Below are 16,489 nucleotides of genomic sequence, written 5' to 3' on the forward strand. Positions count from 1 at the left end.
TCACCATCAGTCCTTCCAGTGAATATTCAGGACTGATTTCCTTTAGAATTGACTGGTTTGATGATCTTGCAGAAGAGAATGGTCTAAAGCAAACAAGATGGGATTTAACAGAAATAAATATTATAAAGCAGAATTTAGATTTTTTTTTTCTTAATTACACTAGTACAAAAGGACAAGCCTAGACTTAGCAGGAGTCTGTGATTTCTGGTTAAAGTACATACGTGGGCTCGGGGTTCTGGTTGGCTGCATACAGTGATGAGTCAGCGCTTTAGTGTGTGTGCCCCCAAAGCCAGCACAGTCTTTGACTGTATAAATACAAGTATGGTATCTGCCTTGAGGGAGGTGCCATTCTCTGCATCCTTTGCTGGTCAGGGCACATTGTGAGGTTGTGTCTGGTTCTGCCCTTCTCCAGGGGATCTTCCTGACTCGGGACAAGCCTGCATCTCTTGTGTCTCCTGCATTGGCAGGCAGATCCTTCACCACATGCACCACCTGGGAAGCCATGCCCAAACCGCACCCCCGCCCCATGAAGCCATACTTATCCAGGGCCTCCCTGTCTCAGCCATGGCGGCAGTCCTAGAAAAGACGTGAGAGGAATTTGGTTCATTGGCTTAGATGTGGTCCCTTAAAGCTTTCTCCCCTTACTCTTGAGACTTGATTCTGCTCTTTTGATGGAAAATGACCTTCTGCTAACCTTGAAGTGCCATCTTAAGCCCTAGTATTAAACTGTCTCGTTTTTAGCCACCGCTTCCTTTCTCTGTGTGTAGCTATTTCAGACCAGGTTCCTTTGAGCGTGGGCTGGCCATGGACTCCCAGTGTCATGGGTTCCCTGGTCTCTGCATCCTCTGTCCGTCCATGTCTGGCACCGGAGGCTCTTACATGTCTCAGTGTCCATCTGCTGTTGTTTTTTCTCCTTTTATTGCCGGTTCTGGGCCCCTAGAATGTCTTCTCTGTGCTCTGAGTCCTTCAGAGATGGCCTGACAGAACAGACGTGGTCTGCCTTTTTTTCTTCTTTTCTTTGGGGAGAAGCTAGAAGGTAGAAGAAGATATCTAAATCAAATATCAGAACTGGAATAGTAGTAGAAAATAAAACCAGTGCTATTTGAGGCTCTTCTCCTCCATATTTATTTTAGCGTATTTACCTCATGCATCTTGTGTTACATCAACAATAACATTTGTATTTAGTAAATGATTTCTTATAAATAATTTGTAAATAGTAAATAGTCCAAGGGATGTGTGGGTGTATCTCCACCTTGAAACTGGAGCTCCTAACTTAACAGTGGTAGCAGCAGATTCCAGAACCTGATGCTGGAGGAGCTATTATGGCACACTGGACCGCAGACACAGATTCCATTCCTTGTGCTTCAAGACACAGATTTCTCTTTAACCTCCCCACCCCCAGGTTAAGAACAGAAGGATGACATGTGTAGTGGAGAGATGCGGGGAGCTAATGAGGCTTTCCAGGTGACTCAGTAAAGAATCCTGCCAATGCAGGAGATGTCGGTTTGATCCCTGGGTGGGGAAGATCCCCTGGAGAAGGAATTGCAACCCACTCCAGTATTCTTGCCTGGAGGATTCCATGGACAAAGGAACCTGGCAGGCTACAGTCCATGGGGTTGCAAAGAGCTGGACACGACTTAGTGACTAAACAGCAGCAACAAGGGAGCTAAGGATGGGGGTCAGGGTGTCGGTCTCTTAACACTCACGCCAGAGCCTCATCTGCTGGCTTCCTGTGCCGCAGCCCAGGTTCAGGACCGACGGAGTTCAGTGTTAGATAAAGGAGGTGGTGTGCATGGAGCTTCGCTCTGGAATAGAGGAAGGGGAAATGGGTTGAAGGAGAGAAGCGATGGTTGGATGAAGAAATCCCTGTGGTCTTCCTTGTTGACCAAGTACTGCTGTGCAGCGTGTTGGGCAGACTATACAGATCCCTGGAGCAGGCCGCTGATGACGTGTAGGGGGTATCGTGTGTAGTGATAAAGCCTGCTTTCTAGAGGGGTCTCTGGCGCACAGGTGGTTTGTACTGTCTGTGGGTGGGGCAGCAGTGGTGGTGGTGATTCTCTGGATTTGGACTTGATCGCTTTCCCCTCCAGACAGGGATGCTCGTCACTTGTGTCAAGAGGCCACACCTCAGACGTTCTGTGAACAAAAGTTTGCTGCCTGCTTCTTCTCCACAGGCTGCCTTCTCCCCCGGCTGGGAAACGAAAGCAGGCTCATCCCAGTGCCCCAGAGGCAGCCTCTTGTTTCATTCAAGGAGGAGGAGGAGGACCCTGAAAAGGGAGGGAAGCGTCTGTGTGGTGTGGGTGCGGCTTGTCTGCTGCCTGTGGGGCATGGGGAAGAACAGGAGCACTGAACCTCGCAGCACCCCCCTTCTGCAGTGCACCCCTCTCTTTAGACCCAAAGTTGGTTTCATTTCAGCTGGTTTACACAAGTCCTGCCTCTCCCATTCCCAGGACAGACGCTTCTAGGCCCTTCTGTTTATTAGTCTGTGCCTCAGGGCTTAGGGCGCTTACCGGCACCTTTGTTTTGTTCAGCAGCTGATGTTTTGCTTGGTGACCTCAAATGTCTTTGTCAATTAGTTCTGCTAAGCTCTGACAATTTTATTTGACTCACTGACTCATCCTCCTCATCAGGGGCTTATTCCTGCTTTTTCATACTGTGATTTTTCTTCCCAACATCCACATTGAAAGTTTGATGGGTTACAGTCCAGTAGGTTTGTATAATTTGTATCTTGCCACATGTTAACATTTGTTCTGCATCCAGCATGTGTTCATGAGATGCTTGGTCACCACGGGAGGGAGCAGAGGGGACCTCCTTGCCCAAATGCAATTCGAGGTCCTGTTCCCATTGAGTGAATGACCATTAAAGTAAAGCAGACCCACAAGGGGGCCGGGTGCCCAGGGCTGCTGTTGTCATGCTCAGTCAAGGAAGGGTTGAGTGGATGCTGAGGTCCCTGCGAAGAGTCGCCAGTGCTAGTGGCTCCAGAGGACAAACTGAAGGTCAAACAGAAGGGCAAGCCAGCCTGTTGTTTGCATCTGTGAACGAGAGGCTGAGCTGGAGCTATTGCTGGCTGAAAGGGAAAGTGTTAGTCGCTCAGTCGTGTCCAACTCTTTGTGACCCCGTGGACTGTAGCCTGCCAGGCTCCTCTGTCCATGGGATTCTCCAGGCAAGAATGCTGGAGTGGTGGCCATTCCCTTCTCCAGGGGATCTTCCCAACCCAGGGATTGAACCCTGTGTTTCCTGCACTGGCAGGCGGATTCTTTACCACTGAACCACCTGGGAGCCCAGATGGTGGCTGCTATTCCGGGCCAGCTTTGTGCCGCTCTTGATCTCCATCGATGTCTGCCGTTGTTGCCCTGCCGTTACCTTTCAGACTTCCTATTCTTAGAATCATCTGTGAGCCCTGGGCCTGGGGGAGTGCAGCCCCCAAAGCTGGAATGCCTAGCGTGAGCGGAATGCAGACTGTCTGGCAGAGTGGAGGTTAAATAAAGTTTGCCTTGGCAGCCCCCTGCACTCTTGGATGGGCGACAGGCAGCTCAGGTCTGGAGTGATGGCACAGGCTGTGTGGTGCGGCACCAAATAAAGTCTTTGCGTGAGTGACGTTGCCAGCAGTCCATTCATCCCCGTCGCGGCCATGCCATTCTCAGCACGGGCCCCACGAAGGAGGCCTCTGCAGTGTCGGACCTCAGCAAGTGACCACACCGCTCTGGAAACCTGCAGAGACAGGGAAAGAGCTTAGGTGGAGATGCCTCGCAGGCCCTGCGGTTGCAGTACCTGCCCTCTCAGTTATTGACTCACTTGTGAAAGCAAGACGGAGGGGTACATTTTCACTGTAGTAAGAGCAGTTGCCAGTCAGTCAACAGACATTTCACTGTGGGAAGATTTTGTGGCGGGGAACTCTTGCAGTGCTTACAGTGTAGTTGGGAGAGGCGAGCTGTCAATATATGAGGCAGTAATTAATATTCCAAACTGGAATACCAGTGCTTAGTCTGTGTTGTAGAAGGAGCACCGCAGGAGGCCTAAGGAGTGAGCATTTCTGGGTGGAATGCTCAGGAAGGACTTTGTGGAGGACGTGGGGTTTGACCAGGTTTTGCCAGAAGGACAGAGTTCTGCTGCTGGCAAGGAGAAGGCCTGGTCTGTCAGGAGCGACGGGTGATGTCGGGAGTCCTCAGGACAGGTTGTAGGGGCGTGGATGGGTGGCTACAGGGAGGGGTTTGTGTGAAGTCTGCAGACCCTGCACTGTGTACCCGGCACCGAGGCGTCCTGGTGCTCCTCACTGGAGGACGGTGGGAAAGGTGCCACCTCCGCGGAGCCAGCAGCCCTCAGACGCTCTGTTCTCAGCCCCTGACACGTGGGCGCTCATACTCAGCGCATGACTGTAACCCTGTCGTCACTCATCTTCAAGTTGGAGCCCACGCCATTGACCGGCCTGTGGGAACTGGCGCTGACTCGGCGTTGTTCTGTCCTCCTTGCCTGGACGTCTTGCCCTGGCTCTGGGTCCTCCACACTGCCCTGACCCTTCTCTCTCCCCCCGCAGGTGGCTGGAGGTGCAGGTGGCTCATCTGACATGTCCACAGCGCTGGGTGCAATACCTCCGGCTCCTCCAGGAGTCCATCTGGCCGGACGGGGCTTTGCCCAAGTGTCCTCGGCCGGTGAGGACCCCGGAGCAGAAGGCAGCGGCTGAGAAACAGGCTCTGCAGAGCCTGATGGGTGTCCTACCAGGTGACTGCAGAGAGGCTGATGGTGCCATAGCCTTCCTCCCCACCCCACTTTCCTGCCATTACCCCACGCCCTTCCGCACTGTTTTCAAAGGGCCTTATCTGCGGCAGGACTCAGAAAATGCATTGACCTGCCACTTCTGAGGCCAACAGGAAAGTGATCGGGACTTCTGGGGATGCTGAGGGAACGGGAAGCGTCCTTGGGGCAGGTGAGGACTCCAGCCCTGTGGACCAGGGAGGAGCATAATGCACCTGCAGAAGCCCAGCTTGGGGACCAGGGGCCGACAAGTAAAGTGCACGGTCCTCAGCTAGAAGCAAGCTCCGAAGAGGGCTTCCTCCTTCTCTTTGTATGATCTTTTCGGAGGACGAGGGAGGCAGTTTGCTGCCTTGTGGTCATGCTGGGGGAAGGATGGTACAGGGTGGACTCTTCCCCAGACCGTGTTCCTTACCCTTGTTAACCTCTGTTCTCCAGTCTACACCGTTGTGTCAGAAGCAGCGACAGGTTACAGAATTGTCTGCTGGGGCCTGTTCTTATTTAGATATCTAACTTAAGAAACATTTTTGTTGGCTTTTCCCTGTCTGCTGAGGATTTAGTTTGTCTGTGGTTCAGAGATGGACCAGAAGTACCCAGTGTGAATAAAGACAGCAGACATCCTGAGGAGATGGTCACCGCAGAGGCTAAGGCTTCACGGTGAACTAAAACCATGTCCACCTTTCCTCTTCAGATGTCATCGTAGAAATCCTTGGGGAGAACAAATGCCGGCTGAGCTGGAGTCTGGTCTTGGAGTCACTGCATCAGCCCCTCATCAACAGGTGGGCACGGCTGAAGCCGTCTCTGGTCTCAGAGGGTCCCGGGTTTCTGGGTGAACGGCTGTACTGAGAAGACTGGGATCGCAGTGTCTCCTGCCCTGGGCCCCGGACGCAGGTGCAATGACTGTCTCCCTGGCTTCTGAGCAGGGCTCAGTTGGTCGGGAGCTGGCGGGACCAGCCACCATTTGTGTTGGGAAGAACTCGATGCAAGCCCCCGTGGGAGCTCCTGAGAAGGCCCTGACAGTCCTCAGCACAGAGAGGTCATGGTCCCCTGGCCAGTGCCCGGGGGTGGAGAATTCCACTGGTGTTGAGAGCGCGTTGCCTCCCCTCTCAGCCCTGCCCTGAGCACGTTGTGTCCATGAATTCTTACTCCTCACGTCCTGTCTCTGCCTCATCACAGGTGACCTGAAGGTTCCTAGTAAGTTGTTACTACAGGGATTCCCCTTGCTCAGAGCTCTTCAGAGCAGTGCCAACGTGCTAGATGTAAAGAAATAGGGAATTCCCTTAAATCCCGTCTCAAGTACCATTTCCACCTTTGTTGCAATCCTAGCCTTCCTTAGTTCAGCACAGCTGAGACATTGCAGTCCACTGAGGATACCAGTAAAGGGCAATGGGGAGGTGAGATAAATGTCATCAACAGGATCTGGTGTCCTGAGACCCGGCCAGACCTTCCCCCAAGTTGTTCTGTTCATTTGTTTCAGGCATTTGATTTACTGCCTCTGGGACATCATCCTGGAATTGTTGGAGCTCAGTGCCTCTGCCGAAGAATCTGCCGTAACCAACTCCGCTGCAGACACCCCAGGAAGACGGGCATCTCCCCTTAACCAGAGGCCATTGTCCCATTTCTTCGAGGGTTAGGAAGGGTGGATCACTCTGCCACCCAGAGACCAAGCAGAAGACCATACCCTCTGGAACAGGGCTTCACTCAGAAGGCCTGGGGTCTCAGTAGCACCGTCCCCCGTCCCCCGCCGCCACACACGCACACTTGGTCTGTAGCAGGTGATGGGCGTATATGCACCATTGCACGCACGTCCATTTCCGTGCCGCCTTGTGGTGTGTGGACTGTCGCTGGTGGGTGGATCCCGGTTCCTCTGGAAAAGGCAGCCATGGGGGAGGGAACGAGTCCCCCTTGCCCGCCTCCCTGACTCTGTTTGCCGGTAGCCTGGCCTGTGCACACGTGCGCCTAACACCCCCCACCCTCCCCACCCCCACCCCATGCAGGCTCCAGGGAGACCGGGAAAAGCCCCACAGCTGAGTTCTCTTGGAGGAGAAGACAGTCTTCTGAGTTCTCTCTTCCCACCAGGAAACAGTCCATCCAGGAGCACTCTTGAAAGCCAGAGCGCTGGTCTCTCGAGCGTCCCCACAGCCCACGGAGGGAGACACTTCTCAGGGCTCTCTGCTCACCGGTGTTGCCCAGCATCCCAGCCTGCAGAGGACGTGACTTCGGCTGCTGCCCTAGGAAGCTTTCTCTGAAGGGCAGACTGCCGAAGCTCCAGGGGGCCCACCCCAGCCCTCCACCCTTTCCTGAGGGCTGCACTGCAGACTGTACCAGCCCCTCCCCAAGAGCAAGTGCATGCTGGCCTCTGTGGCCTTCCCTGGCTTCCTTCACCCACCCAGCACGGCAGGTTCATTTCAGCCGTGACGAGTGAAGAACTGGACCTGCACTAGCCTGGAACATTCCTGCTTCTGTCACTCTCCCTGCCCCTGCCTGTTCATTCCCAGCTTCCACTCTCCTTCGCTCATGGCACCCGACAGCAGATGTTAGGTCCTGGGCAGAGTAAAAACGTGTGTCAACGTGGTCTCTGGCTCTATGGGTTAGCATGCTTTAGGCTGAAATTACTAAGAACATTTATTGTTTTCCGTCAAACCAGTCCCTGAGTAGGTGAGGCCCCGGGTTGGCAGATGCAGCACCTCGGACCTCATCAAGGGTCCAGATTCTTCCCATCTTTTTGTTTTGCCTTGTAAACACATTAGCTCGTCTTCAGACCACCAGCCTTCACAGTTGGCTGCAGTTCAGGGCATCACATCCATGTATGATAATATCCTTGAAGGAATGGGGGCGTCTCTGCCATGTTTTCTTTTAAAAAATGAGGGAACAGTTTCCCAGAAGCCCTTCAAGAGTCCTCAGGACTCATTGGCCTGAACCACCTGCCCTGAGCCAATCCATGACATTGAGGATGCTTGAACACAATTGGCTTCTAGTAGTGTTTCCACCTGGGGAGGTCACTCACCAGGAAGGTTAGATACCTGAGAAAACAGATGTTAGCAAGGAAGAAGCAGAGGTCGGGTGTTGACCAACAGTGTCTGTTGCAGGGGTCATTCTGCCAAAATACCACCAACGCCCCCCTGTGCTCAACTAAGTGACGTTTGCTAAACGTGCCACCTGAAGCTCTTCACATGCGTCACCTTCCCTCACCCACACGTCAGCCCCGGGAGGTGGTTCTGCTGTGTCCCCACTTCACGGGCACACGAGACACAGAGAGGTGGGGATGGCCACGGGTGCTTGAAGAAATGGCAGAGTCCACACGCAGAACCACTGTTCCAGCCCACACAAGAGGGCGGGTCCTCACCTGTGAGGAGCCTGTGGTCCGGCAGACTCCAGGTCAGGGCTGTGTGGCCACGTGGTGGTCTCTGCCGCAGCCACTCAGCTCTCCCACAGGGGCCTGGGCAGCCGCAGCGCGTGCTCCTGCGATGGGCTGTGTCCCCCAGAGCTCTGGTCACACGCCACGGCAGCTGCTGGGTTTAGCCCGGGAGTAGGCTGCAGACCCCATCCTAGTGAGTCAGAGCAGTGCTTGCTGAAGTCAAGTGTGCACCAGAGTTACCTGGAGCCGGGGTAGAGGCCTGGGGAGCTGCCTGTTCACAAGCTCCCAGGGGTAGCCAGCGAGAACGCAGGCCTTTAGCCACACCTGGAGTGTTGGGTTAGAACCCAGACAGCTCCGGTTGGGTGCAGTTAATGCACCACTGAATATTAAAGGCACTTAATTGAGATTGTAATTCTATCTGAACTGACTCCTGAAGGATTTAATAAGAGTTAGCCTGTGGAAGCATGGGGAGTTCAGATGGAACAGTGAGCCATGGCTGAAGACATGGAGAGTGGCTCCCCCGAAAGACACCCTGTTTTACCCACTTCCCTGAGCTGCCCGGAGTGGTCGGGCTCAGGACAGGAGAAGGCGGTCGTGGGGCAGAGCTTCAGCTGCTTGGGAGGAAGAGCTCTGGGGACCTGTTTTCACATATATGTAGTCTGTGTAGCACTGCTGAGCTGTACACAACAATGGTTGTGATGCTGAATTTTATGTATATTTTGCTGCAGTGGAGAAATTTAAAAAATAAGCTACGTGGCACTGGGCAAGCCCAGCGTGTGGGGAGGGTATAGTGAGAGCTGAGGCTGGAGCCGCCTGGGCTGGGAGGGTGTGGTATGCCTGGAACCTGGGGTCCATTCCATCCGCATGGTGCGGGTCATGAAAGAATCCTGGGAGCGTTCATCAGCAGTCCTGGGCCTTGATCACACACCCGAACAGCCCTGCTTGGTCCTGCCCCTGGAGACTTGACTCCCACCTGCATCATTCTGACCCCTTGAGTGCTCCCATCCCATCCTCGATGCTGCTGCTGCTGACATATGCAGAGGCTTCAGGGTCTGTGGAGTGTAGTGAACTTCAGGTGATAAAACCCCAATCGGAATCCTCGCTCTGCCTCTTGGCAGAGGATGCAGATATGTTGGGAAGGTCACCTTCGCAGAGACAGATTTCTCTCAGTAAAGGGAACAGAAAGGTTACCGCCCTTTTGAGCACAGAAAGAGCTCGGGTGTAACAGCAGGCCCTGTGAATCATGTGGCCCTGCTGTGCTGTGTCAGCGGCGTGGCTTCTCCGCTCCCCTCTGCTGGGGGAGCGGAGATGCCAGGCTTGGGGAGCCCCCTCGGAACCTGCTTCTCGTCTTCCTGTGCTCTGGAGCAGGGTGTGTTTCCTTAGGATGAGGGAGGAAGCTGAGCCAGCCCTGCTAGATACAGATGAGAATGGGAGCCTGGGAGGAAGGGAAACCTTGATACTGTGGGCATGGGAGCCCAGCTGGGCAGGCTCTGCCAAAACTTAGCACCTCTGTTTCCACCGGGAGAGCCAGAAATCACAGGGCAGTGCCCGCTGACACTGCCTTTGTGGACCAGAGAACAAAACCACTGCAGGGTGAATTCCAGACAGCAAACCTGCCTTAAGGGTGAGGGTGTGCTTCACACAAAACAATATCTCTCAGGAGACAGGGGGTGAGGGGAGGCACCCCAAACATGTCTAGACCCTCAGACTTGTCTGATACTCAGAATGCAAAGGCGGCAGTGTCTGGTTTAAAGGTGGGGGCAGAAAAACAAATCCAGAAGAATGTGTCCAGCCAGAAACATATGTGGATCATCACACCTTTTTCCTGCTGTGACCCAGCGGCAGGGTTGGAAGCAGGGCAAGCTCAATGCGGTGGAGGAAGTGTGGGCACCAACAGTCACCCGGACCGACGCTCTGCACTTGTCTCAGTCTCACTGAGCCCTCCTGCCACGTCCCTCTTGCCTCTCACCTGTCTCTGTGCTGAAAGTACTTTTGAACTCGGCTTTTTTGGAAACGAGAACAAACATGTGACAGGATGCACAGAACTACTCGGCTCTGATGTCTTCACCAACACGACAAAATCTGATTTCTCTGCACATCTCGATCCTTCAAACCTTACCTATAAGCGCTTCTGAATGAGTCACTAGCACACCGTTTCCAGGATGTAGAGGGTTGGGAGGGAAAAAATGAAAGAAAACAATAGAATCAAGACTCAGAAAACCATAAGCGACCTTATCTACTTATTCTAATCCCAAATAGGACTGTCACTGGTCAGTGTTTGTTTAGCAGATGCAGACTAATTTTAACATTAAAGTGTTATAAGGATTAAGAAGGTAAATCTGCAGCTTTTACATAAGAAGTCCACACTTTGACATTTTTTAAATTGAAGTATAGTTGGTTAACAATATTACTAGTTGCAGGTGTACGGCAAAATGATCTGGTTATATGAATACATCCATTTTTTAGGTTTTGATTCTTTTCATTATAGTTTATTACAAGATAATACAGTTCCCTGTGCTATACAGTAAGGGCTTCTCTGGTGGCCCAGATGGTAAAGAATCTGCCTACAATTCAGGAGATCAGGTTCGATCCCTGAGTTGGGAAGATACCCTGGAGGAGGAAATGGCAACCCAGTCCAGTATTTTTACCTGAACAATTCCATGAACAGAAGAGCCTGGTGGGCTACAATCCTCCTTGTTTATTTTTTATATGACCATGTGCATGCTTTTGACTTTTCCTTTCTTCCCTGTGTGTTCCATGTTACTGTTGCACTATGTTATTATGAGCAAGAGAGAGTGGCAATCCAAGCGGGCCAGATACTTGGATTAATCCATGAGGGTGAAGACCAAGATAGACAAACACAAAAGTCTGAGATTGCAGATAAAGGCACTCACATGGACACAGAAGCTGTGATATCTCTGTGCCTGGTAGCATTGCGTGGTGATCCGTCAGCCCAGGGCATCAGCCCTTTTGCCTATGCCCCTTCATAAAGAATCATTCTGCTGCTTGTTGCTATCAAAAAGATGAGCCTTGATTCAGCAAAATGTCTGCATTTCATCTCAAATCGTGCCATTAGGGAGGACAGAACTTATTGAGAAAAAAAGCAACCCTTTTTTGGAGTTTTTGTCCTTTACGAAGACATGGAGTCCCAAGTCAACCCAGGGGTGGCAAGCCAGGTTCTTTCAAGAACAGTGAGGGTCCCTTTCATCAGGGTTCAGGGTGTCTCTGGGAGAACTGTGTAGCCTGGGTGGGTGGCAGGTCTCTTTCTCGGGGACGGAATGTGTTGTGGAGATGGTCTCTCAGAAGTCTGGGGGCCTGTGCCCTGCTCTTGCCTACTTCTGTCCTCTGGCACATGCTCTTTGCTCAGGTGTGTCCCCTTTCTTGCTCCAGCTGTGCACAGGTGGGCACCTTCCATCGTGAGAGCCGATTCACATGCCACCTCTTCTTTGAAGCTTTATCTGATTGGGTAACTCAGAGTTAGCTACACTGCCTCTCAGATCAATGTGCATAGATATGGGGTCTTCAGAGAGAGGTTACAATTCTTTGAGGTCAAGGAGCATCACTCCTGTTCTGCTCCTGTTACACGCTGGTGCCTCCTCAACCCTCCTGTCTACCTGCTGCACGATTGTCACTGACGCTCATTCAATTAAGGACATTGTACTCATCAACTTTTAGGAGGCAGAATATGTGAATAATGAAAGAAGGATTTGCTGGGGACAAAATAGAAAGGAATGGGGGGGAAGCAAATTTTCACTTTTAGGACCTTACATCTTTATTCTAAAGCAAGTATCACATGAAAGAAGTTCATTTTCCTCTTTCCTGTTCCAAAACCCACACAGTTTTATAACAGTACTGTTTGCGGTCTAAGTGTGTAGGCCGTCGTAAGGTTCTAAAGCGATATGCTTCTTCAAGAAAATTGGTCCTGATTTGAAAATGGTTTTTAAAATTAGCCAGCCACAAAAACACCCAGCATACCCTGTCTACTTTCCAAGTCCTCCATCTTCACCTGCTCTTTACCTTACTGGGATTGGAAGACAAAACAAAAATCTGCCTGCAAGAAATAGCCTCAACTGCTTCCTGCTCCAGATGCAAATTTGTAAGGAGTGCAATTATGGTGAGGACAAACACAGCTCTCTCTTCCATTTGCTTTCTGGAAATCCTTTGGTCCCAGATCTAAAATTTTTTATTTCATACCTTCTCTGATAGTTTAAGTCACGTCTTAAGATGCTGCAAGGGAGACCCTTCAAAGAGGCAATAATAACCGCAGGAGAAGGAGGACTACGGAAATGCCGCGTCACTCTCACAGGTGTTTGCTGTCTTCCCCGCCACATTCACTGCTGTAACTGTGAGCCCAAGCACAAATCAAAACTGGGCAGCTGCCATCAGAATGAAAACTCAGGAATCTAAGACGTCCGGAGTAGCTCCAGGTCAGCGTGTTGGCCCTGGGGGATAAAGTCCCCTGCTGTTTCTGGGCCCCAGTAGGAGCCTCTAGGCCATGACTTGAAAGAGGGCAACAGCAGGTGAAGGAGGAAGTTCAGTCTGAGGATTAAACAATGACGCATTTCAGGGAAAGGAGGAAACCCTAGACAACCTAGTGCTTGGGTCACGTGCTATCTCAGAGCAGGCCCGTGGAAGGGGGCCCCCGTCTGCTGTGGAACCAAGTCTGCCCCTGGGCCAAGGCACATGTGCATGACACATGGTGTGAGACAGTCTCAGGAGCCAGTCTGGTGTGTATCCACCCCGGGGCGGGTTGGGCAGCCTGCAGTGTAAACCTCCTCGGGATTAACCACTTACTCAGGGTAGAACCCTGGGTAATTAATACCAGATCTGTTCCCCACACTTCCTACATCCTGCATAAGGGTGAGGACCCGAGTGTTTCCTTTCCAGCTTTCTGTTTGGACGACATAGAAGAAGCTGTTGTCCTAATGTTGGAGACATAAGTCATCCCCTCGCGCAGAGCCCTGCGCAGATGTGGGCTTGTGAGCGGCACGTGGCATTTACTGGCCAGGCGAGAGCTTGTCTGGAGAGATAAGGGGGCAGTAAGTGTGTGTGTGTAGAGACGGCAGTAGTGTCCGGGGCCTGGAGGCTTGAAGCGCTGGGCTGTGTACTTCCCTGCAGCAGTCTGGAGAGGAGCAAGGCCAGAGCTTGTGTCTCAGCAGGCCTGCACTCTGGAGGAACGCCCACTGCTGGGGTGGACAGACCTGAGAGCTTTACAAGATTAGGGTTTCTATAGCGGTTTCCCAAGTGACAGAAATTTTCCTCATCTAGTCTTGCTCATAGCAGGCAGCCTGAACCAGTTGTTTGCCTCACCCAATTCCTTCCCTGTGTTTATTTCTGAAGCCCTTTCCTTAAAAACAAAACCAACTAAATAATAACAGGGAAAAAAAGGTTTAAAAATACTTCATATCTCTGGCATTTTTCCTTTCTTATGCAACTCAAAAGTTGCTTTCTCTTTAGCCGCTAAATTTTTCTCCTGTATCAGCTTACCAGTCTTTGTGGACCGATTGGCTGTCCCTAGTCTAATTGTCTCTTTGATCAATCAAAGTGGACATCAACTTAAGATTATATGTAAACCTTAAATAGGTGATATTTCTTATCCTTGACTCCACGTTTGGTATTGTATGAGGAAGATTGGGGTGGGCTCCCCGAGTAGGGAACCACCATACCTTCCCCTTGGTTGCAAGTTCAAGCAGTCTGAGAGCTTGCCCAGACGGTGTGTTCAGCACCACAGGGCCTGACACGGGGAGAAGTTTGGGGGAGTTGCCCCGGGGGAGGGGAGAGCACTCTCCGCATGCTCACACCAGGCCGGCAGCCACAAAGGCCGGCCACAGAGCCTCAGAGCCTGATATGTGCCTCCGTCCGAGCGGACGGCGTGTGCTCGAAAACCACAGACAGAACCACAGCTCGGGAGCCAGACACGACCTTGTTCTTCAGCGAAAAACAAGTGAACGTCACCTGCCCCAGGGTCACTTGGCAGCGGAGCCCCGCGGCAGAAGGGGCCCCGCTGAAAGGGCAGCACAAATCCGGGGCATTAAAATAACCCGAATGGTGTCGTTTTCTGATCAAGTGCCTTTCCCTCCCGGGTTTGTGAGTTTCGAGCCTGAGAATGTCTCCCCGCAGCTCAGGTTTCTCTGCTGCCACCCTGGTCTCAGCCCGGAATGTGCGCCCCGGCCATCCAGGTCTGATGGAACTATGTCACAGTCCCGAAATGGAGAGGCTTCATCTCACAGACGGTGGTGCTGGCAGGCCCGGCTCAGGCGGCCGGGCCCGGGCCCCGGGCAGCATGACATGTCCCAGCTCTTGGTGGACAGATAGCCTGAGCTCCAATCTGTGCCCAGTAAACGGGGGTCTGCGAGCCCTCCCACTGGGACCAGACGGGGAGCACAGGCCGAGGTGCCACAGGCTCGCTTGGGGACAATCACGTCGGTTTGCAGAAAGGGGGACCCTGGCGGGAGGCCCTTGAGCTTCTGGAGGTTGGAGGTCAGGGGGCGGCGAGCAGCCAGTCACATGACGGAAGACACGGCTCATGGCCGAACTGAGCCGCTTTCCTTCATTAGCGGGTCCCGGGGGCGATGGCGTCACCCACAGGGCAGGTGGGGCCTGGGGGTCAATGAGGAACCACCCCTTTCTTGGTGAGGATGAGGCCTCAAGGGGGACCATCCACTGCTCGTGTGCAAGAGAGGGCAGCAGGGCGTGGCCACTTGGGCTGGTGAGCTCCTGGGTTGAGGAGGAGCCCTTCCAAATCGGCCCGGGGTGGAGGGTGCCCGGGCCCTGTACTCGGCCAGCCTCGCTCCCCACCTCCGCTGTGAGAACTGCAGCGGCAGCCAAGCCACTGCCCCCACTCCTGCTTCAGCCCCCGCAGACTCCCTCCGGACGTCCCCTCGAGCCTCTTCATGGTCCAGGATCCACGCCTTCTGCCGGGCAAGGTGTAGGAAGCCCAGCCTCCAGGTCCTGGAGCTGCCGTCTTGAGTGGCTGCTTCCATCCCACGCAGCTCCTGCCACTGTCCTTTGCCACCACACGTGGGCACAAGGCCAGCTTCGAGGCCCTTCCCCGTGGAGGCTGCATTTTACGTCTTTGTGCCCCCAGTGCCAGGCAAGGTGCTCTGAACACTGACTCTGAAGAACTCACCGATGGCAGCCCGTCACACCTGGCCTGGAATCCTGAGGTGGGATCCTAGGAACAGCCTCATCTCCTCCCACAGACTTCTCACCTCCGCCACAGGCCCTGTGCTCACATCGGGTCTCTGCCCGCGTGTCTGCTGGGATGTCCAGGGCTCATTCCTTTGTCCATCGTTTCTCTCACCAAATGCCCCCTTCTCGTCTCAGAGAGGACTTTCCTGAGCAGGCTGGTTAAAAAATAGCTGTCCTCACCCCATAATCCCATCCTGCTGTGTTGTTCTTCTTAGAACTTACTACCAATGGACAGTCATTGCATTAGCTCACACAATAGGTTACTATATGACACTGCAAATGTTTCGATTTTTTATTGTGTGTGACCGACCCCCATAAGACTGCAAGCTCCAGGAGGGCCAAGACCTGGCTTTATCCCCAGCTGGTCCTCTGTGCTGGCCCACAGCAGTGCTGGAATGCTGTAGGCACTCACTCCTTGCTGAACGAATGGGTGGGAAAATGCATGAGCAGCTGAATGTTTCTTTGTAAAGTAAGAATTGATATAAATTATCTCTTAATGTGATGGGTAATCAACCACCAAATGATCTAAGGCTTCCTTTTAAAGAACCAAAGAGCATAAGAACTATAAAGGTCTTTGAATGCTGGTCAATCCCCAACTGTACAGAGCAGGAAACTGAGTCCCATGGAGGGAGAAAGACTGCAGTGAACACTCACAAAATCAGTGTCTTTGACTTGCAGCCATCAGCTCTTTCTAAAACAGGGTCTGACATGACAACTCTTCTGAACAGATTCTGACCTGTCAATCTTCTACTGGTTTTGCATTCAAATAATTTTTACTAAGATGAAAAACAAAACAGACAAGAGAACGAGACCAGCAGCATCAAACTTCACCTCCTATCACCTCCAGGTATGCTGACTGAAAAGCAAGCCTCTGTACTGCCCAGAGTCCCTTCAGTAAGCTTTGTTGTTGTTGAGTCACTCAGTCGTGTCCGACTCTTTGCGACCCCACGGACTGCAGCACACCAGACTTCTCCGTCCTTCACCATCTCCCAGAGCTTGCTCAAACTCATGTCCATTGAGTCGGTGATGCAATCATCCTCTGTCATCCCCTTCTCCTCCTGCCCTCAGTCTTCTTTCTGCATTCTTCCCCACCTCTGTGTGTCCAGCAGGACCCTGCAAGATTGTCTGCAATTGGAATAGAAGAAATGCAAGCATATGCCAAAAGCTAAGTTGTGCCTGGGGCTCCACCCT

At 52.5% G+C, this 16,489-nt stretch overlaps 1 protein-coding gene across 2 annotated transcripts in view; it reads left to right on the top strand.

Annotated features, from left to right (window-relative positions):
* SNX19 (sorting nexin 19) overlaps positions 1–7,324 on the top strand; it is a 32,843-nt gene extending 25,519 nt beyond the window's left edge. For both annotated transcript variants that reach the window (XM_043872913.1, XM_043872922.1), the window contains exons 9-11: positions 4,535–4,719; positions 5,441–5,528; positions 6,227–7,324. In XM_043872913.1, coding sequence (XP_043728848.1) covers positions 4,535–4,719; positions 5,441–5,528; positions 6,227–6,383 — 430 coding nt within the window. In that variant the 3' untranslated portion in view covers positions 6,384–7,324. The remainder of the gene's footprint in view (positions 1–4,534; positions 4,720–5,440; positions 5,529–6,226) is intronic.
* Positions 7,325–16,489: the final 9,165 nt, after the last annotated feature.

This window comes from Cervus elaphus, chromosome 2, assembly GCF_910594005.1.
Source record: "Cervus elaphus chromosome 2, mCerEla1.1, whole genome shotgun sequence".
Taxonomy (NCBI): domain Eukaryota; kingdom Metazoa; phylum Chordata; class Mammalia; order Artiodactyla; family Cervidae; genus Cervus; species Cervus elaphus.